Raw genomic sequence first — 26,873 nt, 5'->3', positions numbered from 1 at the left:
AATTATTAGCAGTAACCAAAAAGCAGGGAATAAGGCGAGGGTCTGGGGATCACAGGTTGAATCATGCATTCAATCCCAGAATGCTTGGGACAGGCTGACTTTGTCGGGAGCCCCAGCCACAAAGCAGATCTCTAATTCTAAGCCTGCAGACACTCACCGTTCAAAATCCTAGCGGAATTAAATATAGGGCAAACCATGGATTTTCATCTCCAACAGCCCTGTTTACGTGAATGATTAAAGAAAAGCAATTCACGGGTTAAACCAGCTAAACTCACCAGAAAGAGGCCTATTTCCTTTGCATAGGGAGCAAAACAAAGCAAAAGGTCTTCAAATTATCATTCCTCACACCTTTATCTACACAGATAGTAAAGTGACCTCCCCAGCCCACCACTCAAAGCCCCAAAAAGCCATTCAAGGAAGAGGGTAAAATGTAGCTTTGAATCAGTAAATGGTTTATACACAGAAATATGACAGGCAAACATTTACAGTACGCTGATAGTTCAAAGCAGAGGCCAGGTGAAATGGCTATTGGTACATAGGGTGTAGCCTGGCCAGCTGGTTACACAGTGAACCTTGAAGCTGTGTGTCCACGCGTCTGTCTCTCACCTTCAGTGCAGTTAGACACGCAAATGCAAAGCTTTCCAGGATGCAGAAGAATAAGATGACAGTTTGTAGAACCCTTGCACTTTGAGGCTGACCCAAATCAGGACGTGCAGCAGGGGCAGGTCCCCGCTAAATCTACTGAGCTTTCAAAACTCAAAACAACAAATGGCTGTGATTTGCTACCATCTCCCCAGATCAAAAATTCCAGGCTAGATTCACCGAGGATTGAAATTTAACACAGATATTAGCGGTTACTGAACGTCAACTGTACGTCAGGTAAAATTAAGCCTGTCTACCACTCTTTGTCTGGAAAACACATTATGACTTCTTGAAGGCATTAGATGACCTATGCTGGTTAAGATTTTTTTTTTAAACTGCTTCACAAATGAGTATATATTTGCTTATATGCCTACAGATCATACCTAACATGATAAACCAAAGCAGCAGACAAAGAATATACTCACACACGCTAGCACAGATAAGATGCCTTTGCTAGCAGCCTGGGTTTGCCTTTAGGTGACATCTCTGAAAAGTCCCAGTGACTGGGAGTGACTCTAGTTCTGCGACAACGAACAGAAGGGCTGGAGGGAGGAATGTCAACTACAGACTGCCGAAGCTGCTTCCACGGGGCCCAGGAGTCCCTCGGAGCCACCAGATAGGAGAGCGCCCCTGCCCTCCGCCCCTTTTCCCTAACTCCCTTCTTGAGCCTGGTGAAATAGATGTAGTGTATCAGAGCGGCTGCACAGTACACAAAGCCCTGTTCTATGGGTAAACGAAGGGTAAAACTTACGATCCAAGATGAGTGGAAGAAACACAAATAAGTAAAACTATCCTCCAACACAAGTGCAATTACAAATACACCAAAGTAGGACCCCGAGAGATGCACAGACTCTAAGGAAAATGACCACAAGATCAAAGGCTGCAGCCAGCTGGGGGTGTCTGGGAAAGCCTCGCCAGCCAGGGACAGAGACCACCCACCTCCCCCAGCACCCCCCAACCTCTTTGCCTGTTGCTGCTTGCTTCCTTCTTCACTACCGGTTCCTTCTGTAATTCTCTGGAGGACTCATCTTCTCACACAGATAGATGCTTGAGCGTATGCTTTACGTTTGGTCAAAACTGCTCTTGAGGGCTTCCTTGGTGGCGCAGTGGTTGAGAGTCCGCCTGCCGATGCAGGGGACGCGGGTTCATGCCCTGGTCCGGGAAGATCCCACATGCCGCGGAGCGGCTGGGCCCGTGAGCCATGGCCACTGAGCCTGCGCGTCCGGAGCCTGTGCTCCGCGACGGGAGAGGCCACAGCAGTGAGAGGCCCGCATACCGAAAAAAAAAAAAAAAAGAACTGCTCTTGAAATCACTTAAATTGCCGATAAAGTACAGTATGTGCTGTTTCATACATTCACTCCTTACAGTGATAATGCATGTGCTAATGCACTGTATATAATATAAAGAGCACCATGCTGGGTAAAAAAGATGCCAATCTTTAAACATGAGATCCGTGTGCAGTGAGGTTGAGGTTTACAACATGAGGGGCTCCCGGGGCCTGAGCCCATCTGAGGGAAAGGAGAAATGAGGCTCCTCCTCGCTGAGGGGCAGTGCTCATCAGCCAGCAGGACAATGAGGCAAAATCGCTCCAACTACAGACTTCTCTCTCTCTCTCTCTCACTTTTTTTTGCTGAGGGTGTATAGCTGATCTCACTGCTGTTAAGTACATTTGATGCAGGTCCGCTGTGACTTGCCTGTGCTGGACTAGCCACGCACCCACCCTCATACCCCTGGCTGCATGCTCCTTCCCACCCTTATGGCTGGCTGCCTCTGTTATCTCTCCATTTCATGTTAAAAGGAGAAGAATTTATCTTTCCAATGCCACTTCCCCCAATGATGGGTAGATGGAGAGGGAGGTGGGTTGGCTGTTTCACTGTTTCCTTTTATAAACCTGCTTCATTTTCCAGGGCTACCCACATAAACTTTCTTTACGAAGGCAAAGCGTGTGCAGTGCCAGGCTCGGCTCCCACCCTGGAGTGTACAGTGCAAGAAGTCAGATTACTCACCTCGGGTGACGTCCGTCAGAAACAAAATGTTGTTGGTTGAGCACCCAATGCTGCTGGCAATCTTTCGATAACTCTCACTCTCCACTTTGTGTCCAATCTTGGTATCAAAGTGACCGTCCACAAGCTGGACACAGGGAAGGGCAAAGAACGATGCTACAAACACACACGCAACCCAGCCCCTCTGTCTCTCATCCCTTTTCTCTGAACTACTCAATAATCATAGTGACTTCATCCACTCGACAAATATTCCCTGTAAGTCTACTTCATAGAGAACTTTATGGAAGCTACAAAAAGTAAATGTAAACTAAGGTTTTATAGAAATAAACATTTGGAAAAAGAAAACTACCAATTCAATGTATATAAGATCATTTTATAATCTTGGTCTTCTTCCATTAGCATTAATTTTATATCCAAAATCTTTTAAAATATACATGCCCCACTTCCTATCCTTAAAACACTATATTCACTCAAACTACTTATTAGACTGGGTTTCACCCAATGAAAGGTTCTCAACATTGTCCTTTTGACCCCAGAATGACCAGATTTCTCTAAACTGCCTAATTAGTAAGCTATTACTTTACTTCCAAGAAACTTTCATTTTCTAATTAAAACATTTTTAAATTCTACCCAAGAGCTCATATATACCCCTGACATCTTAGAAATAATTGGGGTCAAATATATAACTTACTAATTTAACCAACAGTCATTAAAATAAGTTCACATTTAGGATCAGCTATTACGATGTGATCTTTTGAATATTTTCAGAACTTTTCACAAACTAAAAATAAGCCTCACAAAGATAAATAAAGGTAATATTAATATTGTGATTTTTAAAGTTAAGAATTGTTTTGCATATTTTCTTTCTCTCTCAGGTCTGCCTCACACTAAGCAAGTGTAGAATAAAGTTTTATTACTGAACTCGGAGGGTAATTACTGTGTCCTGTCTACTATCACCTTATTGTCTATTTCATCAGAGAGAGCAGAAAAGAAGCTTAATCTGTTCAGAGGAGAATAGTTAACAAGCAATTAAAGGGTTTTACTACTGATTTAATATTTGACTTAGAACTAAGAGGAAAAGCAGGAAGGTAAAATGAGACTATGACAATCTCCAAAGTCGAAGTGTTCTCTGCACATGGTAGAGGGTCAATAAATATTTATTTTAAAAAAATAGTTGGCTGAGTAAACTACTGTGAATCACTAATTTCAGCCTGTATTCAGTTAGTCAGCATTTCTTTTTATAATCATAAATGTAGTCCCTTTTTCCAATGACTACCCTGTCTTCCAGGGGACGCAGGGACTGTGGGACAGAAAAGCTAGCAGGGCTTTTCTCAGGTACAAGGAATGTTAATAAGAGGCCTTAAGTAATCACCGTGTAATAACATGCGCAGTTCTCTTACAGAAGAATGCTGATTCTGCTAAAATAAAATCTGTCTCTCTCCAAAGTACCAGAAACAAATGAATCCACCATGTACTCTCCTGCATTCAAGAAGTCTGTGTGCCCTTTTGTGAGGGACAGTGGCATGAGCCACTCTTTTACATCTTACCTAATACTTTAAACAACCAAAAGAAGCCATTAGTTTCCTTGCCTTTGGGTTGATGATTTTCTAATACTGACAAGATAGCTGATTTACAAGCTAGCTTAGGTCTTATTTATCTGAGAGAGAGATATATATGGTTCTAATACTACTGTCATCAGAATCACTTAGGGTAGATATTTGAAAATGCAGATTCCCAACCGTAGCCCAGACCTGCTGATATAGATTTGCCAGGAAACAGGGCCCAGGGATCTACATTTTTAACAAACTCCTCAGGTGATCCTTATGCACAGCAAAGTTTAAGAACCTCTGATGCAAAGATTGGTACCACAGCTACATTTCACCCTTCCACAATGTATTCCCCAGTTTTTCCACTTCTTTTTTACAACCTGAATAGCATATGTAAATGCAATTATCTGAATGCTGCTTAGCTTATAACTGTAGCACTCACATTCACTGTTTTATGCTTTGATGGTGTCAAAAAAACAAAGTAACCGGGTAACCTACCTCAAGAATATCTCCCTCTGTAGAATGCCCAAATAACAGTTTCTGTGCCTCTACACTCCCTGAAGAATAGATATACACCTTCATTCCAGCCTCTCTCCATTTCCTGACTGCTGGAACCACATCTTCAAAGAACCTAGAGGGAAGACCACCAAGTTGAAATGAAGGAACACGTTATCCAGCCAAATGAAAACCAGTCAAATAGCTGCCACAAGTTTCTCTATTTGTGTCCAAATGGTCGCCAGGAAAAGCACCTCCATGAGACTGTGAACTCCTGCAGATCTAATGAGCGTGTCCCCAGAGTTCCAGGGTCACAGTAGATTAGAAGCAGTAATTTAGGTCGAGGGGAGAAAGTTTTTGACAGACAGCCACACTAAGGGCAGTAAAAAGTGATTACAGATAAAGAGATAAAATAAGGAAGGAATTTTTTTTAATTTAAGTATAGTTGATTTACAATGTTGTGTTAGTTTCTAGTGTACAGGAAAGTGATTCAGTCATATATATATATATATATATATACATATATACATATATATATATATATATATATATATTCTTTTTCAGATTCTTTTCCATTATAGCTTATCACAAGATATTGAATACAGTTCCCTGAGAAAGGGATTTTTTGAATTCCCAAGAAATTCAAAAAAGCAAACAACAATACTAGTTTACTGTTGTGTGCCTTTGATATAATTCATGACGAGAAAAGGTTCAATTATATCCAGTGTGCCTTAAGAGAGCATGTTAATGCTTTTAGAAAGATCTACACCCAAACAATTAAAAAAATGTTTGGAGGCTCAAAGCTATTAATCTTTGATTAGCTAGAAAACAGAACTACATTTCTTGAGAACTAAGAAAACCTTCGGTTTTACTACACAGAAAAACAATTATGTAACAGATCAGTTAACAGACATGTACCATTTCACATTAGCTAATCAGCAATGATTCCTGACAGTCTTGTTCACCAAGTCTACAGTAGACAACATCACAGGAGATGGTTGAAAAGAGAAGTACAAGAATCTTGGGATGTGGAACCAGTCATCTATAAAAGATTAACTGGAAAATGTCAGAGAAGTCTTCTACTGGATGAAACAATATTGAACAAATTGAAGAAAAGGGATTACCTACTAGTTCAAAACAAGCAGTAACTGTAAGTTACTTTGTGTTACTTTGCACTCAGAGACAGGATTAGTCCATGTTGAATTTGCAGATTGTTATTGCTCCAAAGCAGGGCTTAGAAGTCAAAGATGATTTATTTCAAGTCCTTGGTTTTATAATTAAGGAACTAAAACCAGGAGAAGGATGGGCTAACTCCCGTGAGCATCATCTCCTGACTCCAATACTTTGAGTGTTTTACCAAGTGAACTGACTGATATTTATTTCCACATCACCAGCTTATCCTGAAATTCTAAAGCATCCTTAAACGGTGGAAGCCCCTTGTCAAGTACATAAAGGAACGGCATCTCAGTTGACAGAAAAACAAAAGAAATATAGGCAGCTAGTAACAGTCTTGGATCTTAGGGTTTACATCAGGCAATGCCCTGAAATCCTTAGTGGCAGTAACTTATTAAGATTTATTGATATAGCAATATAGGACTCACGAGTCTCCTTTGGCAGGAGTGCTCTTAGGAACCCCACAATCAAGACTCCGAGGTCTGGAAGTTGCTGCAATAGCACAGAACAGAGTGGCACTGCTGACACTGAGTAACCCCACAGTGACGGGGTGCATAATTTTATAGCATTCTTACTTCTCTAACAGAGCAGAAAGCAGGTAATCTAACTATCAATCCTGGGAAGCAGCCCAACCGTGCTATCACTCATACACTAAGGATCAGATATGACTTAGTTCAAGGAAGTCGCCATTTTCTAAGAAGCTGTTTTTTGTGGGGGGGGGGGGTTTGTTTTTGTTTTTGTTTTTTTTGTTTTTTAATTGGAGTACAGTTGATTTACATCTAGGAAGCTGTTTTAGACTTGGGTTAAAAGTCTCCAACCATCACACAAAGCCAGACACGGGCCTGGGGGATTTATCTGGGTGAAATGCTTTATCCCAGCTTTGAAAAAACAAAACAAAATAAAACACTCACTTGTTGGACTAAAAAGAATGTTGACTTTATCTACTTTGCAAATCATGCAACTTACACTGGAGAGAGGGGACTAGTGGAAAATGTATTTGCTTTGGTGGCTAGTGAAGTGTTTAGAGTCACTTGAGGAGCTACATACTCTGCTTTCATGCTCCCAGCTTTGAATGCCGCCCTCCACATGTGGCCCTGCAGCTGTTTCAGCGCCGTGGTCTTCCGGTCCAGAGACATCTGCCACCACACGTTATCTACCACAGCCTGGATCATCCGCTGTAGGTCATCCGCCCCATTCCCAGATGCTGCTGGAATCGGAACAGCCCCATCCAGGTGGGAGTCCTCTTCAGCCTTTAAATCATAAACAACACAAAATTTGTTTCTTACTCATTTTTAAAAAGATCCCTTAAAGGATACCTGAAAACTAGCAGACCAACTTTCTCCAACCACCTTCAGCACTGAGCCCTGTTAAAATTAAAGTATCCTACGCTTTGGGACTGATATGAATGATTCCTAAAAAAACTGGATTATAATCAATAAATTTACCTTTCCTGTATCACTAAAGCTGAAACTTAAACCAAGAGGCATGTTGTGTGTGAGAAAAGAGATAGCACAAAATGATAAAATGTTATAATAAGACCTGGTTTGTTGATTCACTTACTAGGACCAACAAACCAGGACTTCAATTAAATCGGATCATTTTTCTCTGCACTATAACTGAGGAAGAAATAAAGAAAATCTCAGTGAAATTAGTTTATGCCTGGAATTCAATGAAAAGAAGCTAGTGAAGCAATGTCTGGGGTTGGTTTACATTCAGTCTCCTGCAATCTCCCACATCTTGCAAAACCTTAATAGCTATTCAGAAGCTGTTTAGCCTATGACAATGCGTATGTCCAATCCCTAAAGACTCAATGATTTATATGCTACAATGAGGGAATATGTATGTATGTTTCAACAACAGGAGTTGAGACAACAAAAAAAGGTAAAGAAGAGAGTGTTTCAGACTAACCCTGAGTTATCTAGAAAATTCAACAAACCCAAATGCCCCATGCCTTAAAGGATGTGACTCTCTTTCCAATCCTAACTTCTAACATTACAGAATTTACAGAAAGCCTTCCACATTGTCCAATGTAGAAAATTAACTCAAAAAAGCCAGAGAGTTAGCTCTGCATAGCATGTAAGACCTTTGCCAATGAAGCAATTTTAATAAGAAAAACAACAGATCAGGAGTTCCACAGCACACAATGTGGAAGGAGAAAGACTGAAAACTGGGGAGGGATCAAAGCAGAACAAAGTACATGTAACGAAGGCGAAGGCGGGTATGAAGGCTGGGCTGAATGTGAGCTGGGGAGAGAGGTGTGTGAGGGCCCAGGAACTCTGTGGAGGGCCAGCAGGGGCTCACGCCATGAGGAGGAGAGAGTGGAGAATGAGGTGATGAGCTGTTATCACTTGGAGACATTAATGAAAAATGTGATGAGATGGCACAAGACCCTTTTGCATTCCACCCAGAAACGACTTAGTTTTATAAATACATGATATTTTATGCAACTGAAATAGCTCCAGAAAGAGGCAATTGTAGAGACAAAACACTGCCATTTATGTCATTATATCTGGCCTTTTAATTAGGTACTGTGAATTCCTAAGCAGGCAAGTCACTACAACGTCCGTGCCCTGTGAATCCAGAGCACTTATTTTAAAATATGCTCAGAGAATATTCTAAGTCTTTAGGCATCCTCAGTTCTAACACCCTTGGGAATGTAGAAGCAATGGAATAGAAATATCCCAACCTGTATCCTCAAAAGATTGACATCCTGCTGGCACTCCTCTTCTTCCCAATGTGTCTGCAGATACTCTTTAACATTTTCTTTGATGTAAGGAAATAAAATGTCCTGGATAAAAGTGCAAAAGAAAAAAATAAGAATTAGCTTTAGTGGTTTGCATGAGATCAAGTTCTTCAACAATCTCACCTTAGCTAATTCTAGCAAATAAGACAATGAAAATTTCACTGAAAATATGAAAATTGGTGCTCGGATATAGGAGTCAGACGGAGACTGAGAAACAAACGAACTAGATCAAGAGTCAGCACCTACAGCCTGTGGGCTAAATCCAATCTTCTCCCATTTTTGTAAATGAAGTTTTATCGGAATGTGTCCACACTCATTTGTTTACAGGGTGTCTACGGCCACTTTGGGGCCACAATGCAGAGCTGACTTGTAACCAAGACCATATAGCCCTCAAAGTCTCAACATTTAGTATTCAGTCCTTTACAGAAAAAGTTTGCTGACTCAAACCAGATGGCTAGGCTATACATCCTTGAGGATAGGGATCAAGTATACCCTGCTCACAGCTACATCCCCATTGCACACCACAGTACTTGGGACATGCACATAACTCAAATATCTTGTGACAGAATGATGACCACGTATAACAAATGTTTTTGTTGTTGTTGTTGTTTAAATTAATTAATTTCTTTCTTTATTTTTGGCTGTGTTGGGTCTTCGCTGCTGTGTTTGGGCTTTCTCTAGTTGCGGTGACTGGGGGCTACTCTTTGTTGCGGTGCGCGGGCTTCTCATTGTGGTGGCTTCTCCTGCTGCGAAGCACGGGCTCTAGGCGCGCAGGCTTCAGTAGTTGTGGCATGTGGGCTCAGTAGTTGTGGCTCACAGGATCTAGAGCATAGGCTCAGTAGTTGCGGCACATGGGCTTCGTTGCTCGGCGGCATGTGGGATCTTCCTGGACCAGGGCTCGAACCCGTGTCCCCTGCATTGGCAGGCTGAGCCACCAGGGAAGTCCACAAATGTTTTTAAAAAAACACCTGATCACCATGATTCTTTCTTGGAAATCAGAATACCTACAGAATTACCCTATGTATTCTGATGTGCAAAACAATTCAGAAATAAATAACCTGTCAGTAATCCATGCATTGGGAACATGATTTTTCTTAGGTCAAAATTTTTACATTTACTTGCAGTGGTAGTGTATGTATCTTTTCAAATCCAATTTGACACGTTCAGGAAAATATTAGTGTCTACTACATATTAAGATATGCTACTGCGGCATGGATAAGGAGATTAAAAAGATAAACAAGTCACAATCCTTTTTCTCAATAAGCTTCTGAAGAATCCAGTGGCAGGGATGGGGAAAGGAAGGTAAACAAAGAATTGTAACATGGTGCAATGGGTGAGACAGAGTATGAGCAGAATGCTGCACAGATCCAGGGCGTAATGGCCCTGCAACAGCCTTAGCAATAATCAGTCTGAAAAAACAGATAATAAATATATGCTATGAATATAGACACCAGGTATACAATTTAGAGAAGGACTTACATTTTAAGGGAAAGTCTATAATCAAGTGGAATCCAAGAAGTCTGTTTATTTAAATTGATTCACTCATTTATTTATTAAAATATGCACCAAATGCCCAGTACAGGGCAGGCCTTTGTGGCAAGGGCTGAGGATGTAATTGTGAGCAAAACCCATACGTGATCCCTAATCTCAAGGAGCCAAGTAGCAGAAACAGACATTAAAGTTAAGGTGGTACTTTAATAAATGGTACAGACGAGAGGTACATAGTACTACTAGGGCATAAAACAGGAAAGTTTGACCTAGTGACGGAGGTCAGGGAAGGCTTTGCTGGAGAAGTGACAACAGAACTGAGATCTAAAGCAATGATTCTGAAAGTGAGATTCAGGACCCGCGAGGTCCTGAGACCCTTTTAGAGGGCTCCACGAGGTCAAACTATTTTCAAAAAAATACTAAGATGTTATTTGCCTTTTTCACTTTCATTCTTTCAGGAGTGTACAGTAGTGTTCCAGAGGCTACACAGGTGTGATATCACAACAGACCCAATGCAGATATGAGAATCCAGCCATCTTCCTAGCCCATTTATAAAATGTAAAACAATGTCTAAAACAGTCTTCTAACCATGTTTTCCAAAACAAACAAAATATTCTTCATAAATATATATATATATATATATTTTTTTTTTTTTTTTTTTTTTTTTTTTTTTTTTGCGGTACGCGGGCCTCTCACTGTTGTAGCCTCTCCCGTTGTGGAGCACAGGCTCCGGACGCGCAGGCTCAGCGGCCATGGCTCACGGACCCAGCCACTCCGCGGCACGTGGGATCCTCCCGGACCGGGGCACGAACCCGTGTCCCCTGCATCGGCAGGCGGACTCTCAACAACTGCGCCACCAGGGAAGCCCAAAATATATTATTAATGTTAACAAAGTAACAGGGTTTATTGTTTAAAATGAATAAATATTTTTAAATTTCTCAGTTTTAATTGCTAATATGGTAAATGTTGATCAATATAACCCACATAGGGCTTCCCTGGTGGCGCAGTGGTTAAGAACCCGCCTGCCATTGCACGGGACACAGGTTCGAGCCCTGGTCCAGGAAGATACCACATGCCGCAGGGCAACTAAGCCCATGCACCACGACTACTGAGGCTGCACTCTAGGGCCCGCGAGCCACAACTACTGAAGCCCTCGTGCCTAGAGCCCGAGCTCCGCAACAAGAGAAGCCACTGCAATGAGAAGCCTGCACACTGCAACGAAGAGTAGCCCCTGCTCGCCGCAACTAGAGAAAGCCCGTGCACAGCGATGAAGACCCAACGCAGCCATGCAGCCATAAATAAATAAATAAATAAATTTAAAAAATATATATATCTCTCTATATATAACCCACATAAACAAAAGTTCTTTGGGTCCTCAGAAATTTTTAAGCGTGTAAAGGAATCCTGAGAATAAGAAGTCTGAAAACCACCAAAGGTGGATAGGACTAACCTGGAGAAGACTAGAGGAGAGAATGTTACACACAGAGAGAACAGTGTGGGTAGGGAAAGACTCCCGTAGTGTGCAAAAGGCCTTGGAGACAAGCAATCCTCTTCCCTGCAGAGAGGGCTCACTAAATGTAAAAATAAGAATGGGGGGCTTCCCTGGTGGCGCAGTGGTTGAGAGTCCGTCTGCCGATGCAGGGGACACGGGTTCGTGCCCCGGTCCGGGAGGATCCCACATGCTGCGGAGCAGCTGGGCCCTGAGCCATGGCCGCTGAGCCTGCACGTCTGGAGCCTGTGCTCCGCAACGGGAGAGGCCGCAACAGTGAGAGTCCGGCGTACCGCAAAAAAAAAAAAAAAAAGAATGGGCTCCAATTCACGAAGCGCCAGCATGTGCTACCGCAGGGTCATCTGTGCCAAACGGCACACCCGGCGTCTTCAGATTAGTACTAAGCAGTAGCAGCCCACCACCCAGCTTTGTGCTGAAAACCACTGATCTGTGTCTTCTCCCTCTCTTCCCTTTCCGCTTCCTCCTTATTACCAGCTTCTGCATCATAAGATTTTCTTAACTACTATTACAATAGAGTGAACAAGGGCAAAAAGAGAAGAAAGAAGCTGGCAGAGGGGAGGGAGTGGAGGGATGGGCAAAATAGGTGAAGGGCGTTAAGAGGTACAAACTTCCAGTTATAAAATAAGTCATAGGAAAAAAAAATAAAGTGGAAAGGGCTAAAGGTTAAAAAAAAAAAAAGTCATAGGGATGCAATGTACAGCATAGGGAATATAGTCAATAATACTGTAATAACTTTGTATGGTGACAGATGGAAACTAGACTTATCCTTATTTTGTAGTGTATAAAAATATCAAATCACTATGTTGTATACCTGAAACTAATTTAATATTGTAAGTGAGCGATTCTTCAATTTAAAAAAAAAAGAGGAAGCTGACAGAAAACTTTTTATTTTATTTCCTGCTAACAGGCCTGAGGGATGACATGGTTAGGACATAGTTAATAGAACATTATGAATAAAACCATGTTTTTTAGTGTGCATAGAATTTCCCTGACTGGAACAAAGGCTTGGCTCCATAATTAGAATTTTTTAACACTTCAGAAGACCCAATTCTAAGTTCAACTTAAATTGCACTCCCAAATGAAAATATACAACACAAGAAAGTTATTTTGGCTTTTTTTTAAATGGTAGGACTGAATCGTTTACCTCTCTTCACAATACGTTTTTCAAATTTCACCTGCCCTAGTAAAAATAAAGAAGCCATTCAATTTTGCTTGTTTTCATGGTGCATTCCAGTAAGTAATGGATCACTCAGCAGATTCAGAACAGTGTGATCAGGCAAAATTTTCAGCATACTTGAAACAAAAGCGTTGTTTAAGCTCAATAAAAACTCATTTTTGATCTTAAAGAAGGAAAATGAAGAGCCAAGACTGACAGCTTTCCTTTTCTGCAAGAGATTCCTTTTACTGGGCTGATATACTTCGGATTTTCTTGAAATACTCGGTTTTCTCAGCATGCCCCTCCTCATTCCTTGCTTTCTCCCACTTAGCATCTCTCCTGCACTCATGCACTTGTGGCAGGACTGCAAACCCGCCCCCACTTGAGTGTTATCTGAGAAGATGCAGCAGAACCGAAGGCGCACATACACAGCGCTTCTTCTCCTAGGCAGACACACATGTGCAGAGAAGAAAGTAAAAAAAAAAGTTTACTGTCCCACTGGGTATGCTGCAAAATAATTGGAAACAACCTAAATCGTCATCAGCTAGAGAATAAACGGATATGTTCATACTCTAAAACTACATAGCAGTTAAAAATGAATGTACTAAAATTGTATTTATCAACATGAATATAAACTCTAACATATGAATAAAGCTCTAATACAAAATGGAATGTGCTCAGGGCCTCGGTTATAGCTGTAATGTTCTATTTCTTTAAGACCTGAAACAAACATAATATGAAGGTTTAATTAATCAGCTTTGTGGTCGGTGCACAGTCATTACATTAATCTTTATCCTTGCTTGTTTTAAATGGGTTACAATTAAAAAACAAACAAGCCACCTTTGATCCCTCGTCCTACACCTTTCTCATTTGGTCCTTCTCCTCCAGCGTCCAGCCTCCGTTACTCCCCAACTCCTAAGCAACTGGAATATTCCCCAGGGAAAACTTTTGGTCAGATTCAGGGCCACCCAGTAACTGAAGAGCTGAAGTACTCAAAAAATTTCTAAATGCATGCAGTGCTGTATTATTTACTTTGTGCTTCACAAAGTTGAATTTCCTATATCCAGCTTTATTGGTACCAAGAACAATTCATGAAGAGCCTGTTAATCCTGAGAGCCCAGGTCCTTAATCTCTGTGGGAGAGCAGATAAAGAGTACAGACTACAGGCAGCATGCCAGGCTGGGGTCCTACCTGTGTCTTTTACTAGCTGTGTTCAAGTAATTTATCCTCTTTGAGCCTGTTTTCTCATCTGCTAAACGGCAATGACGATACCAAGCAAAGTCACTGCAGTCATTAGAGATAATCAGATGAAAGCACCCAGTACCTTACCACTAATTATATACTCCAGCACAAACATTTAAACTGGGCAAGGATCACCTTTACCCCAATTTAGTGATAAATAATTGCAGAGAAGTCCCCAGAGGATAAACCACAAAGACAACCAACTCATTCATTCAACATTTACTGAGGACCTATTGAGTGCCAGACATTTCTGATAACAGAGTTATAAACCAGAGACCGTCTCCTCAGAGAACTCACAGAAATAAAAGGTCAAGATTGCAAACAATTCTAAACTTTTAGGAAAAGCTTTAGAAATTACTTTAGAACTCCTGGTCATCCAATTTGCCTCTTTCCTCTATCCATAAAACTCCCCTCTGCACTAATACACAAAGGCAGGCAAGGAAGCTTGAACTTAGTATAACTGGAATTGGCATGCTGGCAGATTGAACAGTCTATTTTAGTGCAAAAGTGTTACTGCATAACATAAAAGTACCTGGGGCAAATAAGTAAATTGTGAAGATTTTATCCATTCTTTAAACATACTTATTGAGCATCTATCATGCAAAAAAAAAAAATGCCTTCAAGTTGCTTATTTTTAAAAGCCAATAATTATATCATAGCCTGATATGTACTATGATACCAGATAAGAATGCTCTAAAAATAGACTTTTTAAAGTTAGTACTTATTGCCCAAACCTGCCCATTGAAAATTTTCAGGCTTTAAAATTAATTCCAGAAATAACTGTGGTGATAAATACTTTAACTTTATAGTTATAATCCATTTATAGATAATTTCAGAATTCTATAGTATATAAAAATGCTACAATAAACCCAGGATTCTATAAGCATGTAAATATTTTTAGTTCACCAGTCACCTACGGGGTTGTTACAGTAGTACATATAACAAAAGGCTACAGAACTAAATGAGAGTACTTGTCTTTCAGGGGACTATGAGATTAAATTCCACTAAATGTTAGATGGGATACTCTGCAAACAGAAATTTATTATTCTACACAGCTCAACGACAGCATTCTGAAAAAGCTCCATTAGTGCTACAATATTTCTGACGATCTAAGTAAAGAAGTTGCCTCATAAATGTTCAGAAGTCCAAATATGGATCTGCTTTATGGTCAAGTGGCTGTTTTAATGAAAATGTCATAGAATCAATAAAAATAAAATTGTTGCTATAATATTTACTCAAGTCTCCTTTGAAGAAAATGGGTAATAAAAAAGTAATGGGTAATACTACTGCTATTTAAAGAAACTATTTTAAAAGGCTTCCAAAGGAACCACACAGTGCAAATGATTTACAGTATTTGAGAAATTAATATTTTTCCAGCCAGAAAATTAAACAACACAAAGGCAATATTGGTGGGCTATTATTTCCGTATTAATCTCAAAGGATAAAAAGCAAAGGAACGGACTTCCCTGGTGGCACAGTGGTTAAGAATCCACCTACCAATGCAGGGGACATGGGTTTGATCCCTGGTCCGGGAAGATCCCACATGCCACGGAGCAACAAAGCCAGTGAGCCGCAACTACTGAGCCCAAACACTACAACTACTGAAGCCCGTGTGCCTAGAGCCTGTGCTCCACAACAAGAGAAGCCACCGCAATGGCCCGTGCTCACCGCAACTAGAGAAAGCCCGCGCGCAGCAACAAAGACCCAACGCAGCCAAAAATTAATTAATTAATTTTTTAAAAAAAGCAAAAGAAAATCAAGTAGCTTGATGGATCGTAAGAACAAATCACAATTCTTGGGACTTCCCTGGTAGTACAGTGGTCAAGACTCCATGCCCGATTCAGGGGGCCCAGGTTCGATCCCAGGTTGGGGAACTAAGATCTCACATACCCCAACTAAGCCCGCACGCCGCAACAAAGACCCAGCACAGCCAAAATTATTAATTAATTAATTTAATTTAATCTATTATACTTTTCAAATCATGATGCTATTTAATAGAAGAGGCTGATCTGAAAAATCAAAAATCTAAAATCCAATGAAATAAATGTATGTGGTTTGCCCATGAAAAAAGAAAGGAGATCTCTTTAAAGTTCTTATTTATCATTCATATTGTTTAAAAATAATTCAACTTGAAAAAAGCACCTCTTAAATAGTGTTGTATTAGTTTCTTATGGCTGCTGTAACAAATGACTTCAAACTGTGAGGCTGAAAACAACAGATGTTTATTCTCTTGCAGTTCTGGGGGCCAAAAATCTGAAATCATAATGTTGACAGGGCCTGATTCCCTTCAAAGACTCTAGGAGAGGTTCCATTCCTCGCCGCTTCCGTTTTCTGGTCTCGTAGCTGCATCGCTCCGATCTCTGACTTTGTGCTCACACTGCCTCCTCCTTCTCTGTGCATCTATCTTCCCTGTGTCTCTTATAGGACACTTGGCATTGAACTTAGGGCTCACCAGATAATCAAGGGTGATTTCTCCATCTCTGTCAATACTCCTTTTTCCCAGTAAGTTAACATTCATAGGTTCCAGGGATTAGGAAATGGATATTTTTTGGGGGGCTATCATTCAGCCCACTACAGCTGGCTTATTTTATCATCGTATAATCAATATTATATTTCCAATTAGGAACAACACCATTTTTGAAAGCAGATTCTAATAAGACATGACAGATTAAGTGACTATGATGTATATTTGAAGACTGTATAATAATGCCACGTTTTAATATTGAGGATGAATGCTAATATGAAGTATGTTACTGGGTTACATTAAATTCCTTGAATGCTGTTTTATTTTAACAGAATATTGCTTGATAAAATAAAATCACCTTATTGTCCAAAAAACCAAAAAAGGTTTCACTGCTGGTACAAAGTAAAGCCAAGACTCAAACCCAGGTCTACTGAATTCTAATGCCTGAGCCTATCCAGCTCTGTGGGTGAATGACTTCGGGGAGCACAACTCATCAGGAGCACCCAAATCCCTGTATGCTGATATTATATTCTCTACAGAAACTTCTAATACCACTTTTCTCAAAGAGATTTGTACTAAAAAGAATGAGAGATTTTGGTTCACCTGGCAGTTCTGTAACAGTTCTAATAAGTAGGAATAATATGAGTAATCGTAGTAATAGTGGGAATAACTGCCAACACTGACTAAGCCCTCACTATTCCAGGCACTTCTCATTCTACAGTGTATCCTTAGTGATCTCATCTAATCCATGATTTTAAATACCATCTGTTGCTGATGACCCCCAAATCCATAGCTTTAGCCTGGACCTCTTCCCTGAACTCCAGACTGATTTTTTCCAGCTGCCTACCCCAGATCTCCACTTGGATGTCTGAAACTCAACTCTTGCTTCTAGCCCTTAATCCTACTCCCACATCTCCCCCATCTCAGTAAGTGGCAGCTCCATGCTGCCAAGATGCTCAGGCCAAAAGCCTTAGAGTCGTGTTTGACTCCTTCTCTCACATGCCACATCCAACCAATTCATCAGCAAATGAGTCAGCCTTACCTACATAAAAAACATCCATAATCTTATCACTTCTCACCATCTGCCACTGTTCCCAAGGCACTCCAAATTTACTCAATGAATTGATTAATGAATGGCCTGAATTATGTCATTTCAATCCTCATAATAGCTCTATGAAACAAGTGCCCTTATTTCCTCCATTTCACAGAGGCACATAAAGGCTAAGTATAAATTAAGAAACTATGGTTATAGTTTATCAAACAGGTCTTTTTTTTTAGTTTGAAGAGTCAGATCCCCAGAACCCGATCATCCCAGGAGAAGGGATCTAATTAGCTTACTGGACCCACACAAGGCCCGGGGCAGGAGTCAGCCAGCCTCTCGGAGCACAACAGGTTAGCTGCCAAACGCCGATCTAACCACGAGCTCCTCTCTGAAGACCCACCCAGGCCCCACTGCCAGGATTACCACTAGTTTCCAAACCACATGTGCTAGTCTCTCTCTACTCAGTAAAGGGTATCAGCTCCACACTTTTTAGACTTAAGAAAAGGAACTTGTTAGAAGGTCACATAATGAATCATTGAAAAGAAAATCAAGTTAAGAAATGAACCGCTCACGTACATACCCAGAAGACAAAGAACCCTTTTTTGTATTAAAGAATTCTGTTTGAAAAGAAATCCATGCTTCTGAAATGGAGTCCCCTGGGAAGGGTCCAATGAGTTTCCAGTAGGGCCTCTGAGGACAGAGCTACTAACTTTCCACACAATGCAGAAAGGTGATGGAGAACCAGGTGCAAGAGGGTCAGGGTGGCTTGGCTTCCACCCCTCTTATGACCCCTACCTCCACCAAAACCAATTTTGAAAATTAAGTGAGTTAATAAATGTGAAAATCTAAAGTTTTATACAAAAATAAGCTTTTACTATAAAAAGAATACTTTTTTTTTTTTTTTTTTTTTAGTGAAGGGGTGACATGGGGTGAGCTGTAAGGATGGAAAATTTTAAGAATCATCAGACAAGGTAGGACTTTTCAGAGCTAAACACAGGATATCCTTTAAAAGTTTATCTGAGCAAGATAAAGGCTTATCTATGTATTTTCAAAACAGGGGTTATTTATTAGAATTGGTACCTTTTTGGGGGTCAGTGTGACTACATTTCTTCCAAGGATCTAAGTGACTTTACTGTATGCATAGGGAAAAAAATCGGGAGGAATGTTCACCAAACTCTTAATGACTATTGCTGGGTGGTAGGAGCAGAAAGGGCATTCATTCTCTACACTATACTCTTCTGTAATGTTTGCAATTCATAACAAGTGTGAGTTAATTTCTGAGGAAAAATTTTGGGGAAAAAACACTTGCCTCTATCCTCACATTAACTGATAGAAGTTTCCACAGAATAACGTATTTAGCTCTTTAAATACTTTAATTGTTAATCAAAAATTTTTTATGGTTTTTAATATCCATTGTTAACTGACTTCTTTCTCTAAAACTAAGAGGTTTTAGAAATCTTGGGTCAATGAATATTCTAATGAGACTCTAGAAATACATCCGTTAAATTGCATACTGTGCAAATAAGATAAAGTATCACCTTGAGGAAATCTGAAATAGCAAGGATAGCAGAAGTGGGAGAAGCAATACCAGCCCCTCTCAGGCCCATTCTGGAATGCATCATATCACCATCAACAAGCATTTGCTGAATGCCTTATGTGCAAGTACTATGCCAGGCTCTGCTTTCTGCCCTTAAGGAGCTCTCTCAGCATTGCTGGAAGACAGCACACACAGACACCACCACAAGGCAGCATCTGCTACAGTGGCAAATACATGGCCCTGCAAAGGAGGGAGAGAGAGGATTTTGAAATTCCTGCTTAAACAGAAGTCCTTTGAAAGCAGAAGCAGGTCTTACCTGTGTATTCCCATAACCTAACGTGATAAATATGTTTTAAATTAATAAGTACATGGAACCAACTTGCACTTGGAGAGGAAAAAGTATGACATCCCAAGCTGGAGGAATGGTGGTGGCATGAAAGTGTGGCATGACCCAAATGTGCATGTTCAGCTATATAAAAAAAAAAAGTGTAAAGAAATAGAGGAATAGAAAGTTGGAAAACCCAATTCACTGAAGTTGAGGAGTTGAAACTATCTTTGAGCCAACAGGAAACCACAAAGGATTCTGATGGTGCAAAGACAACCTGCTAATGTTCCTGTCTTCCTTACTAGGCTCCTTAAGGGTGGCAGCAGAATCTTTAAAGATTTTGGTTGCCCAGCAGAGCCCGGCACATGACAGGTGTTCAAATAAATGTGAGGGAAAAGAAGGGAAGATTGATTAGGCTGGAAAGATTACGCAAGTGCCATGATACAAAAGGCGGGAGACGAACAAGAGACCAGAAATTAAGGCCGGAGGTGTTTTCTAATCCACCTCATGATATACTCAGACCCGCCCGATACAGTGATTGTCCAAAGGCTCCTCCCTTTGTCTCAAGTGGAATCAACAAAATTCCTCTCACATACCACCATGGGTATATCTCCCTTTAGGAATCCTGAGCAACTGGGAAGGTTTGGGGAATGTTAATCAACCCATCAACAGCTACTTATCAAGGCAGTCCTGCCATTCCAGTGCCTCCTCAAGTTCTCTGAGGTTAGCCAAGTTCTGCATCTCACTCTTAACTTATTTCTGGCCAGGGCCATAAGGAGAGAGGCGGAGGTAATCACAGCGGGTTTCAGTAAATGTTAGTTCCCCCTTTTCCACACTGACCCTTCATAAGCACTTTCTGTCTCCACCAAACAGTCTGATATTTCCTGCATTATAATCAGTGTTTCTATGGGGCTTTATATTTTTCAAAGGTCTTTGCACTCTATCTTAATCTTCATCACTACCTTATAAGCATGACAGATCCTACTACCCCATTCTTGAAGATGAAAAAGCCTAAATCTCGAGACTGAATGAAGCCAGGGAAAATGACACAATTACAGTTACTAGCATCAATAATAAACAGCACAGGTGGAAGCAAGCGCCTGGTTGCTGTCCCTTGTGGGTAGTCTTCTAACAGTTTCATATTGAGAGCAGAATGATAAAACTTAACCAAATGGATATTTAACTAAAGTTGGGAGATACTATCAAACAACACAAGCTCTCCTTAGAAAGACCATAAAATTAACATAACCGTTTTCATGAGAAAAAAATGTTAATTTCAACATTTCCTGATTATTATCTTCCAAAATATATCATTAGAATATAAGGGAACGTAAAAGAGTAAATTACAAGTATTGTTAAACAATCAAGAATGTATTGGGCTTCCCTGGTGGCGCAGTGGTTGAGAATCTACCTGCCAATGCAGGGGACATGGGTTCGAGCCCTGGTCTGGGAAGATCCCACATGCCGCGGAACAACTAGCCCCGTGAGCCACAATTACTGAGCCTGCACATCTGGAGCCTGTGCTCCGCAATAAGAGAGGCCACGATAGTGGGAGGCCCGTGCACCGCGATGAGGAGTGGCCCCCACTTGCCGCAACTAGAGAAAGCCCTCGCACAGGAATGAAGAGCCAACACAACCATAAATAAATAAATTAAAAAAAAAAAGAATGTATTAGCTATTTCTAAAAGTGCTTTAACATAAAATAGCAAGATATTCCAAAGAAATTCATTAAACAAACCTCAGAAAAGCATACAAACATGACTCTGCTGTTAATTGAATCAATATCTTTATCATTTTGATTTTCAATTAAATGAGTATCTGCTACTTCAAATAAATATTATTTATAGGATCAAGGATTTGTCTGCTTAATTCATATTTTCTAACATAGGACGTTCAGTTTGAGATCTCTTCTTTTCCCTTAGTCTTGTTCGAACCTTGCCAAATATCTTGTTCTTTAAAGTAAAACTCCAGTCCCTTAAACAGTCTTTACCAACCTCCACACCACCACAATCCTTAAGAGAAACACAATCTTAAAAAAAAAAAAAAACTGTCAATTTTTAAAAAAATTTATAGATCCTATCCAGTACCATAAATAATAAATTTCAAAACAAAATTGGAGCTACTATAAAGCCGAACTCTGATGTAGCCAAGAACCTGTAAAGGGATCTATTAGTCAGAAATGCTGGTGCTAGCCAAGTGTGGTAGAGAGGAAACTGCCCCCTACCGTCAAATGTACATGTTCCTAATCCCCAAAACCTATGACTATGTTACTTTACTCGGCAAAAGGGGCTTTGCAGACATGATTTAAATTAAGGATCTCAAGATGGGGAGATTACCCTGGATTATCTGGTTGGGCCTGATATAATCAAAGTCCTTGCAAGTGAAAGAGGGAAATAGGAGTGTCAAAGTCAGAGAGTGAAGGATCAATCTGAAGATGCTACACTGTTGGCTTTAAAGACAGAGGAAGGGGGCTTCCCTGGTGGCGCAGTGGTTGAGAGTCTGCCTGCCAATGCAGGGGACATGGGTTCGTGCCCCGGTCCGGGAAGATCCCACATGCCGCGGAGCGGCTGGGCCCGTGAGCCAAAAAAAAAAGACAGAGGAAGGACCCAAGAACCAGGGAATGTTGGTAGCCTCTAGAAGCTGGAAAAGCAAGGAAGAGGTTTTCCCCTAGTCTCCAGAAGGGACACACCATGCCAACACCTTCCTTTTAGCTCACTGAGACCTGTTTCAGAGTTGTGACCCTCCAGAACTGTAAGATGATAAATCTGTACTGTTTTAAACCACTAAACTCATGGCAATTAGTTACAGCAGCCACAGGAACTAATACAGCAGGTTAAAGCAAGGCACTACTCACCCGCCCATCTGCCAGGACACTTAAAGCCTTAATCTTCAGGTCCCTGTTGTACAGACATTCAGTGAAATGTTTCTACTAACAAATTATCTAGAAAATGACATAAGATGGTGGTAGTGAGGGAGAAGAGGGAGCCGCAGAGGAATTTTGGAGATCTGTCAGGAATTTTCAGGCCTATTATCCTGCTTCCCTATAAGTACACATAACTCCTTTCTATTTCTATTATTAAGAAAGTTGTTTTTACAGTTCAGTTTCTGGAAGACAATTTGCAAAAGCTGGGGAAGCGGCCACTTGCTTAATGCTTTGTTGTCTACCAGCTTATTTCATCATCTTGCTCTCCTTTATCAATTTACTTGACTTCTGAGAGGTTTTGGTTCTGTTAATGATGACAGACCTCCCCTAATTCACCCACACCTTTGGTCTGCTCTATCACCTCCTCTGAGCCACTGGAAAAGAGGAGCGCTAACAGACCTCGGCACAGGTAGAACTTACGAATTTGTATAAAGCCTAACTACAGGGACTCCCCTGATGGCACAGTGGTGAAGAATCTGCCTGCCAATGCAGGGGACACGGGTTCGATCCCTGGTCTGGGAAGATCCCACATGCCGCGGAGCAACTAAGCCCATGTGCCACAACTACTGAAGCCCATGTGCCTAGAGCCCATGCTCTGCAACTGAGAAGCCACCACCATGAGAAGCCTGTGCACCGCAACAAAGAGTAGCCCCCGCTCGCCACAACTAGTGAAAGCCCATGTGCAGCAACGAAGACCCAACACAGCCAATACATAAATAAATAAAATAGATTTATTAAGAAAAAAAAAAGCCTAACTACAGCGTTCAGTCCATGGACCACAGTATCACCTGGGAACCTGTTCGAAATTCAGCATCAAGTTCTGTTCCACATTATTCAGCCATAAAAAAGAATGAAATCTTGCCATTTGTGAAATGGATGGACCTACAGGGTATTATGCTAAATGAAGTAAGTCAGGCAGAGAAAGACAAATCCCATCTGATTTCACATATCTAAAACACAAATGAACAAACATAACAAAACAGAACAGAGTCATAGATACAGAGAAGAAATAGGTGGTTGCCAGAGGGGAGGGAGTTGGGGGATTAGTGAAATAGGTGAGGGAGATTAAGAGGTACAAACTTCCAGGGCTTCCCTGGTGCCGCAGTGGTTGAGAGTCCGCCTGCCGATGCAGGGGACACGGGTTCGTGCCCCGGTCCAGGAAGATCCCACATGCCGCGGAGCAGCTGGGCCCGTGAGCCATGGCCACTGAGCCTGCGCGTCCGGAGCCTGTGCTCCGCAACGGGAGAGGCCACAACAGTGAGAGGCCCGCGTACCGCAAAAAAAAAAAAAAAAAAGAGGTACAAACTTCCAGTTACAAAATAAATGAGGATGAAACGTTTAGCATGAGGAATATAGTCAATTATATTGTAATATCTTTGTATGATGACAGATGGTAACTAGACATATCACGGTGATCATTTTGTAATGTATAGAAATATCTAATCACTATGTTGTGCACCTGGCACTAACATAATATTGTAGGTCAATTATACTTCCATTAAAAAAATATGTAGACACTGGGAGGAAATGCATCAAAATGCAAACAATGGTTATCTCAGGGGGGTGGAGATTATGGATGATTGTTAATTTTTACTTTATGCTTTTATGTATTTCTCATTGTCTGCAATGAACATATATTGCTTGTAAAATTAGAAAGAAAACAATAAGTGTCATTAAAAATGAAAAAAAAGTTCCATTCCAGATCTTCTGAATCAGAAATTACATTTTAGACAGATCTCTAGATGATTTGTAAATACATTCAAGTCTGAGAAGCACAGATACAAAGACCCATTGGCAAGGGTACTCACCATGACTCACTATATTTTAGGGACAAATATTCTAATCAGATTCATACTTTCAGTTAATGAGAGGTTCTTAATTATTACAAAGATTTGATTACCAAGCACAAAAAGTTTTCCTAAGGCATAAGTGAAAAACATGCCCTCGCCCCTGCTAGTACCCCTGCCCACTACTCCCTGACAAGATTTGTTGAGACGGTGGATGAAATATTGATGGAAATATATTTATTTTTATAAAGTTTTTTCAAGGGCTAAACATTCATTAAATGTTCACAGTAGCCTTATGAGGTTGATATCCCCAAAGTACAGTTGAGGGAATATGTACCTAGACTCAGAACATTAACTAACTTGCCATAAATCATTTAGGGAAGAGCCAGAATGCTAATCAAGACTTGCAGTCTCCAAGCCCATCCTTATAAATACTACTCTACGAAGCCAATCCTCATTATTTAAAGATTCTGTATTTTCAAATTCTCCTACTCACTAAAACTTATTTGTAACCCCAAAATCATTACTCACTGCACTTTCCCAACTTTTTGAGGACAGGTACATACATGAGTAGAACAGCTAAAATTGTGAAAAACCAGATGCACACGTTCCCAGTATGTGATGCTTTGCTTTATTTCACCTCTCATATTTTAAACAAGTATCCTTTTCAAGGTCTACTTAGCGCCACATTTTTCGCATTTTGTCCTTTTTGTTGGTGAGCGTGCAGTTTAAAATGGTCCCCAAGCAAAGTGCTATCTAGTGTTCCTAAAGGCAAGAAAGCTGCCTTACAGAGAAAACAAATGTGTTACATAAGCTTCGCTGAAGCATAAGCTATAGCACTACTGGCAGTGAGTTCAATGTTAATGGATCAATGATATACATTAAATAAGGCAAACAGAAACACACATAAAACAAGGTTATGTACTGATCAGTTGACAAATATGCTGTGACCAGAGGCTCACAGGAACCAAACCCTGCATTTTCTCTAGGGGCAATGATTCAGTGTTTGCTAAGATGGTGTTCACAGTAACTTCACAGAACATAACTGCCGCAACTGTTGTTACATGTACTAACTTGACATGTAATGGCAGGAAAGGCACCAAATTACAGAGCATTTTCAGAAACAAGACACCATTTTCTCCAACTCAAAAACAATAGTTGAAGGTTCTTGACAGGATAACCACAAAGACTGGTAATGGTGTTATTTCATAGCTTACAGACTAAAAACACTGGAATAATACAAGGCACAAAGTCAGAAAATGAATATTACATCACACGGACAAAGATCAAGCAGTGGCTCTGTGAGGTGCATGCAAGATGATTCAAGGGGAGAAGGGAAGTGAATACAATAATATTCATTTACACTTATTATTTAAATCTCATCTTTAAATTCCAATTTACTTTACAACTTAATAATACTACAGTAATACGTGTACACAATAAATTCTATTGGTAGTGCCTGCTCCAATTCTGCTGATGATGTACATGATCAAGAAATGTTGGGAGATCACCACTGCAGAAAATCAAAGTTAGCGCTTGAAAAGAAAAGAAACTCCAGAAGCACACATCCTGCAGTGGGCTGGTGGCTTTGAGGACTCACACGCACTGGGAACCATCTATTGCTGCTCTGTCCCCAACATATTGTGATGATCCTCACAAGACATCCCTCCAGGCATCAGGTGATTCATATGAGAAATTAATTAGCTGGTTGTGACATTGATTAGATGATCCAAGCTAGGAACCCTTCCCTCTCTAGAAATTTGACCAAAGAAAATAAGACATAATAGCAGGAAGTAAAAACATTGTTTATTGTTGCCCGGAGCCCAAAGGCTGAAGGCATGCCCTGATAGAGCAACAGCCTGTCCTCAGAGCACCCAATCTGGGAGGATTCTATGGTATCCCATAAGATATCCAGGACTGTTAGTGTCATCTTATATAGTTAAGTTGCATCATATACACATTCAACTCTAAGTGCTCAGCAAAAAAAAAGAGAGATAGAGAAAGAGAGAAAGGGAAAAAAAAAAAACATAACCAGTGCTGGCAATCTGTCTGCCATTCTACTCAGTGAAGGTGTTCTGTTCCCCTGGACAGTCTCTCAGTTCCTCAGTGTCTCTTACAGCATGAATGGTTCATTGTGAGGCTAAAGTTTGACACAGTATATTTTTCATCTACATCACCTAATCCCAAACCAACTTCCTCTGATACTCAAAGGAAGAAGCAGGGATACGTTTCAACCCTGAAGGAAAAATGGCTGCATATGACTTACTGAAAGACGGAATCAATCTCCAAAGAGAACTGACTTCCTGCGGGTAGTTCAAGGGCAATTTTTGAAAATACTCAACTTTCACAGTGTACGCTGACTGTAGAAGCAACCGCCCAGATAAAGTGAGACTCAACTATAGTTATTCTGTTCCAAGGGCTCACTCTTATACCTACCACCTAGAGGTGGTGTATATTGAAATTTGCTGCCATATACTTTTATGGTACTTCTTGCTGATTAAAGTGCTCTCATACCAGCTGTGTCATTTAACACCCACAAGGCCAGGCAAAGAAAATGGAACGAGCACTGTGGTTCCCATTTCAGAGATCGAGTGCAATAATGGAAAGAGTAAGAGTTGTTGAGTCAGACAATTTGGTTTCAAATCCCAGGCATACTGTTCAATTTTTCAGAGCCTTAGTTTCCTATCAGTAAAATGCAAAGAGTACACACACCTCACCAAGTTTTTGAGGATGAGTCAAGTATACAAGCTGCAGGTATACATTACTCAATGTTTCCTTACACCATTCCACAGGAAG

At 40.7% G+C, this 26,873-nt stretch overlaps 1 protein-coding gene across 2 annotated transcripts in view; it reads right to left on the bottom strand.

Annotated features, from left to right (window-relative positions):
* The window catches only part of ENOPH1 (enolase-phosphatase 1), a 33,227-nt gene that overhangs the window by 4,071 nt on the left and 2,283 nt on the right, over positions 1 to 26,873 (bottom strand). For both annotated transcript variants that reach the window (XM_081249002.1, XM_081249003.1), the window contains exons 2-5: positions 8,547 to 8,648; positions 6,908 to 7,110; positions 4,691 to 4,823; positions 2,649 to 2,772 (exon numbers count right to left, since the gene is read on the bottom strand). In XM_081249002.1, coding sequence (XP_081105128.1) covers positions 2,649 to 2,772; positions 4,691 to 4,823; positions 6,908 to 7,110; positions 8,547 to 8,648 — 562 coding nt within the window. The remainder of the gene's footprint in view (positions 1 to 2,648; positions 2,773 to 4,690; positions 4,824 to 6,907; positions 7,111 to 8,546; positions 8,649 to 26,873) is intronic.

This window comes from Mesoplodon bidens (genome assembly GCF_964165515.1).
Source record: "Mesoplodon bidens genome assembly, chromosome: 1".
Taxonomy (NCBI): Eukaryota; Metazoa; Chordata; class Mammalia; order Artiodactyla; family Ziphiidae; genus Mesoplodon; species Mesoplodon bidens.
This window is presented reverse-complemented; position numbering and strand designations above follow the sequence as displayed.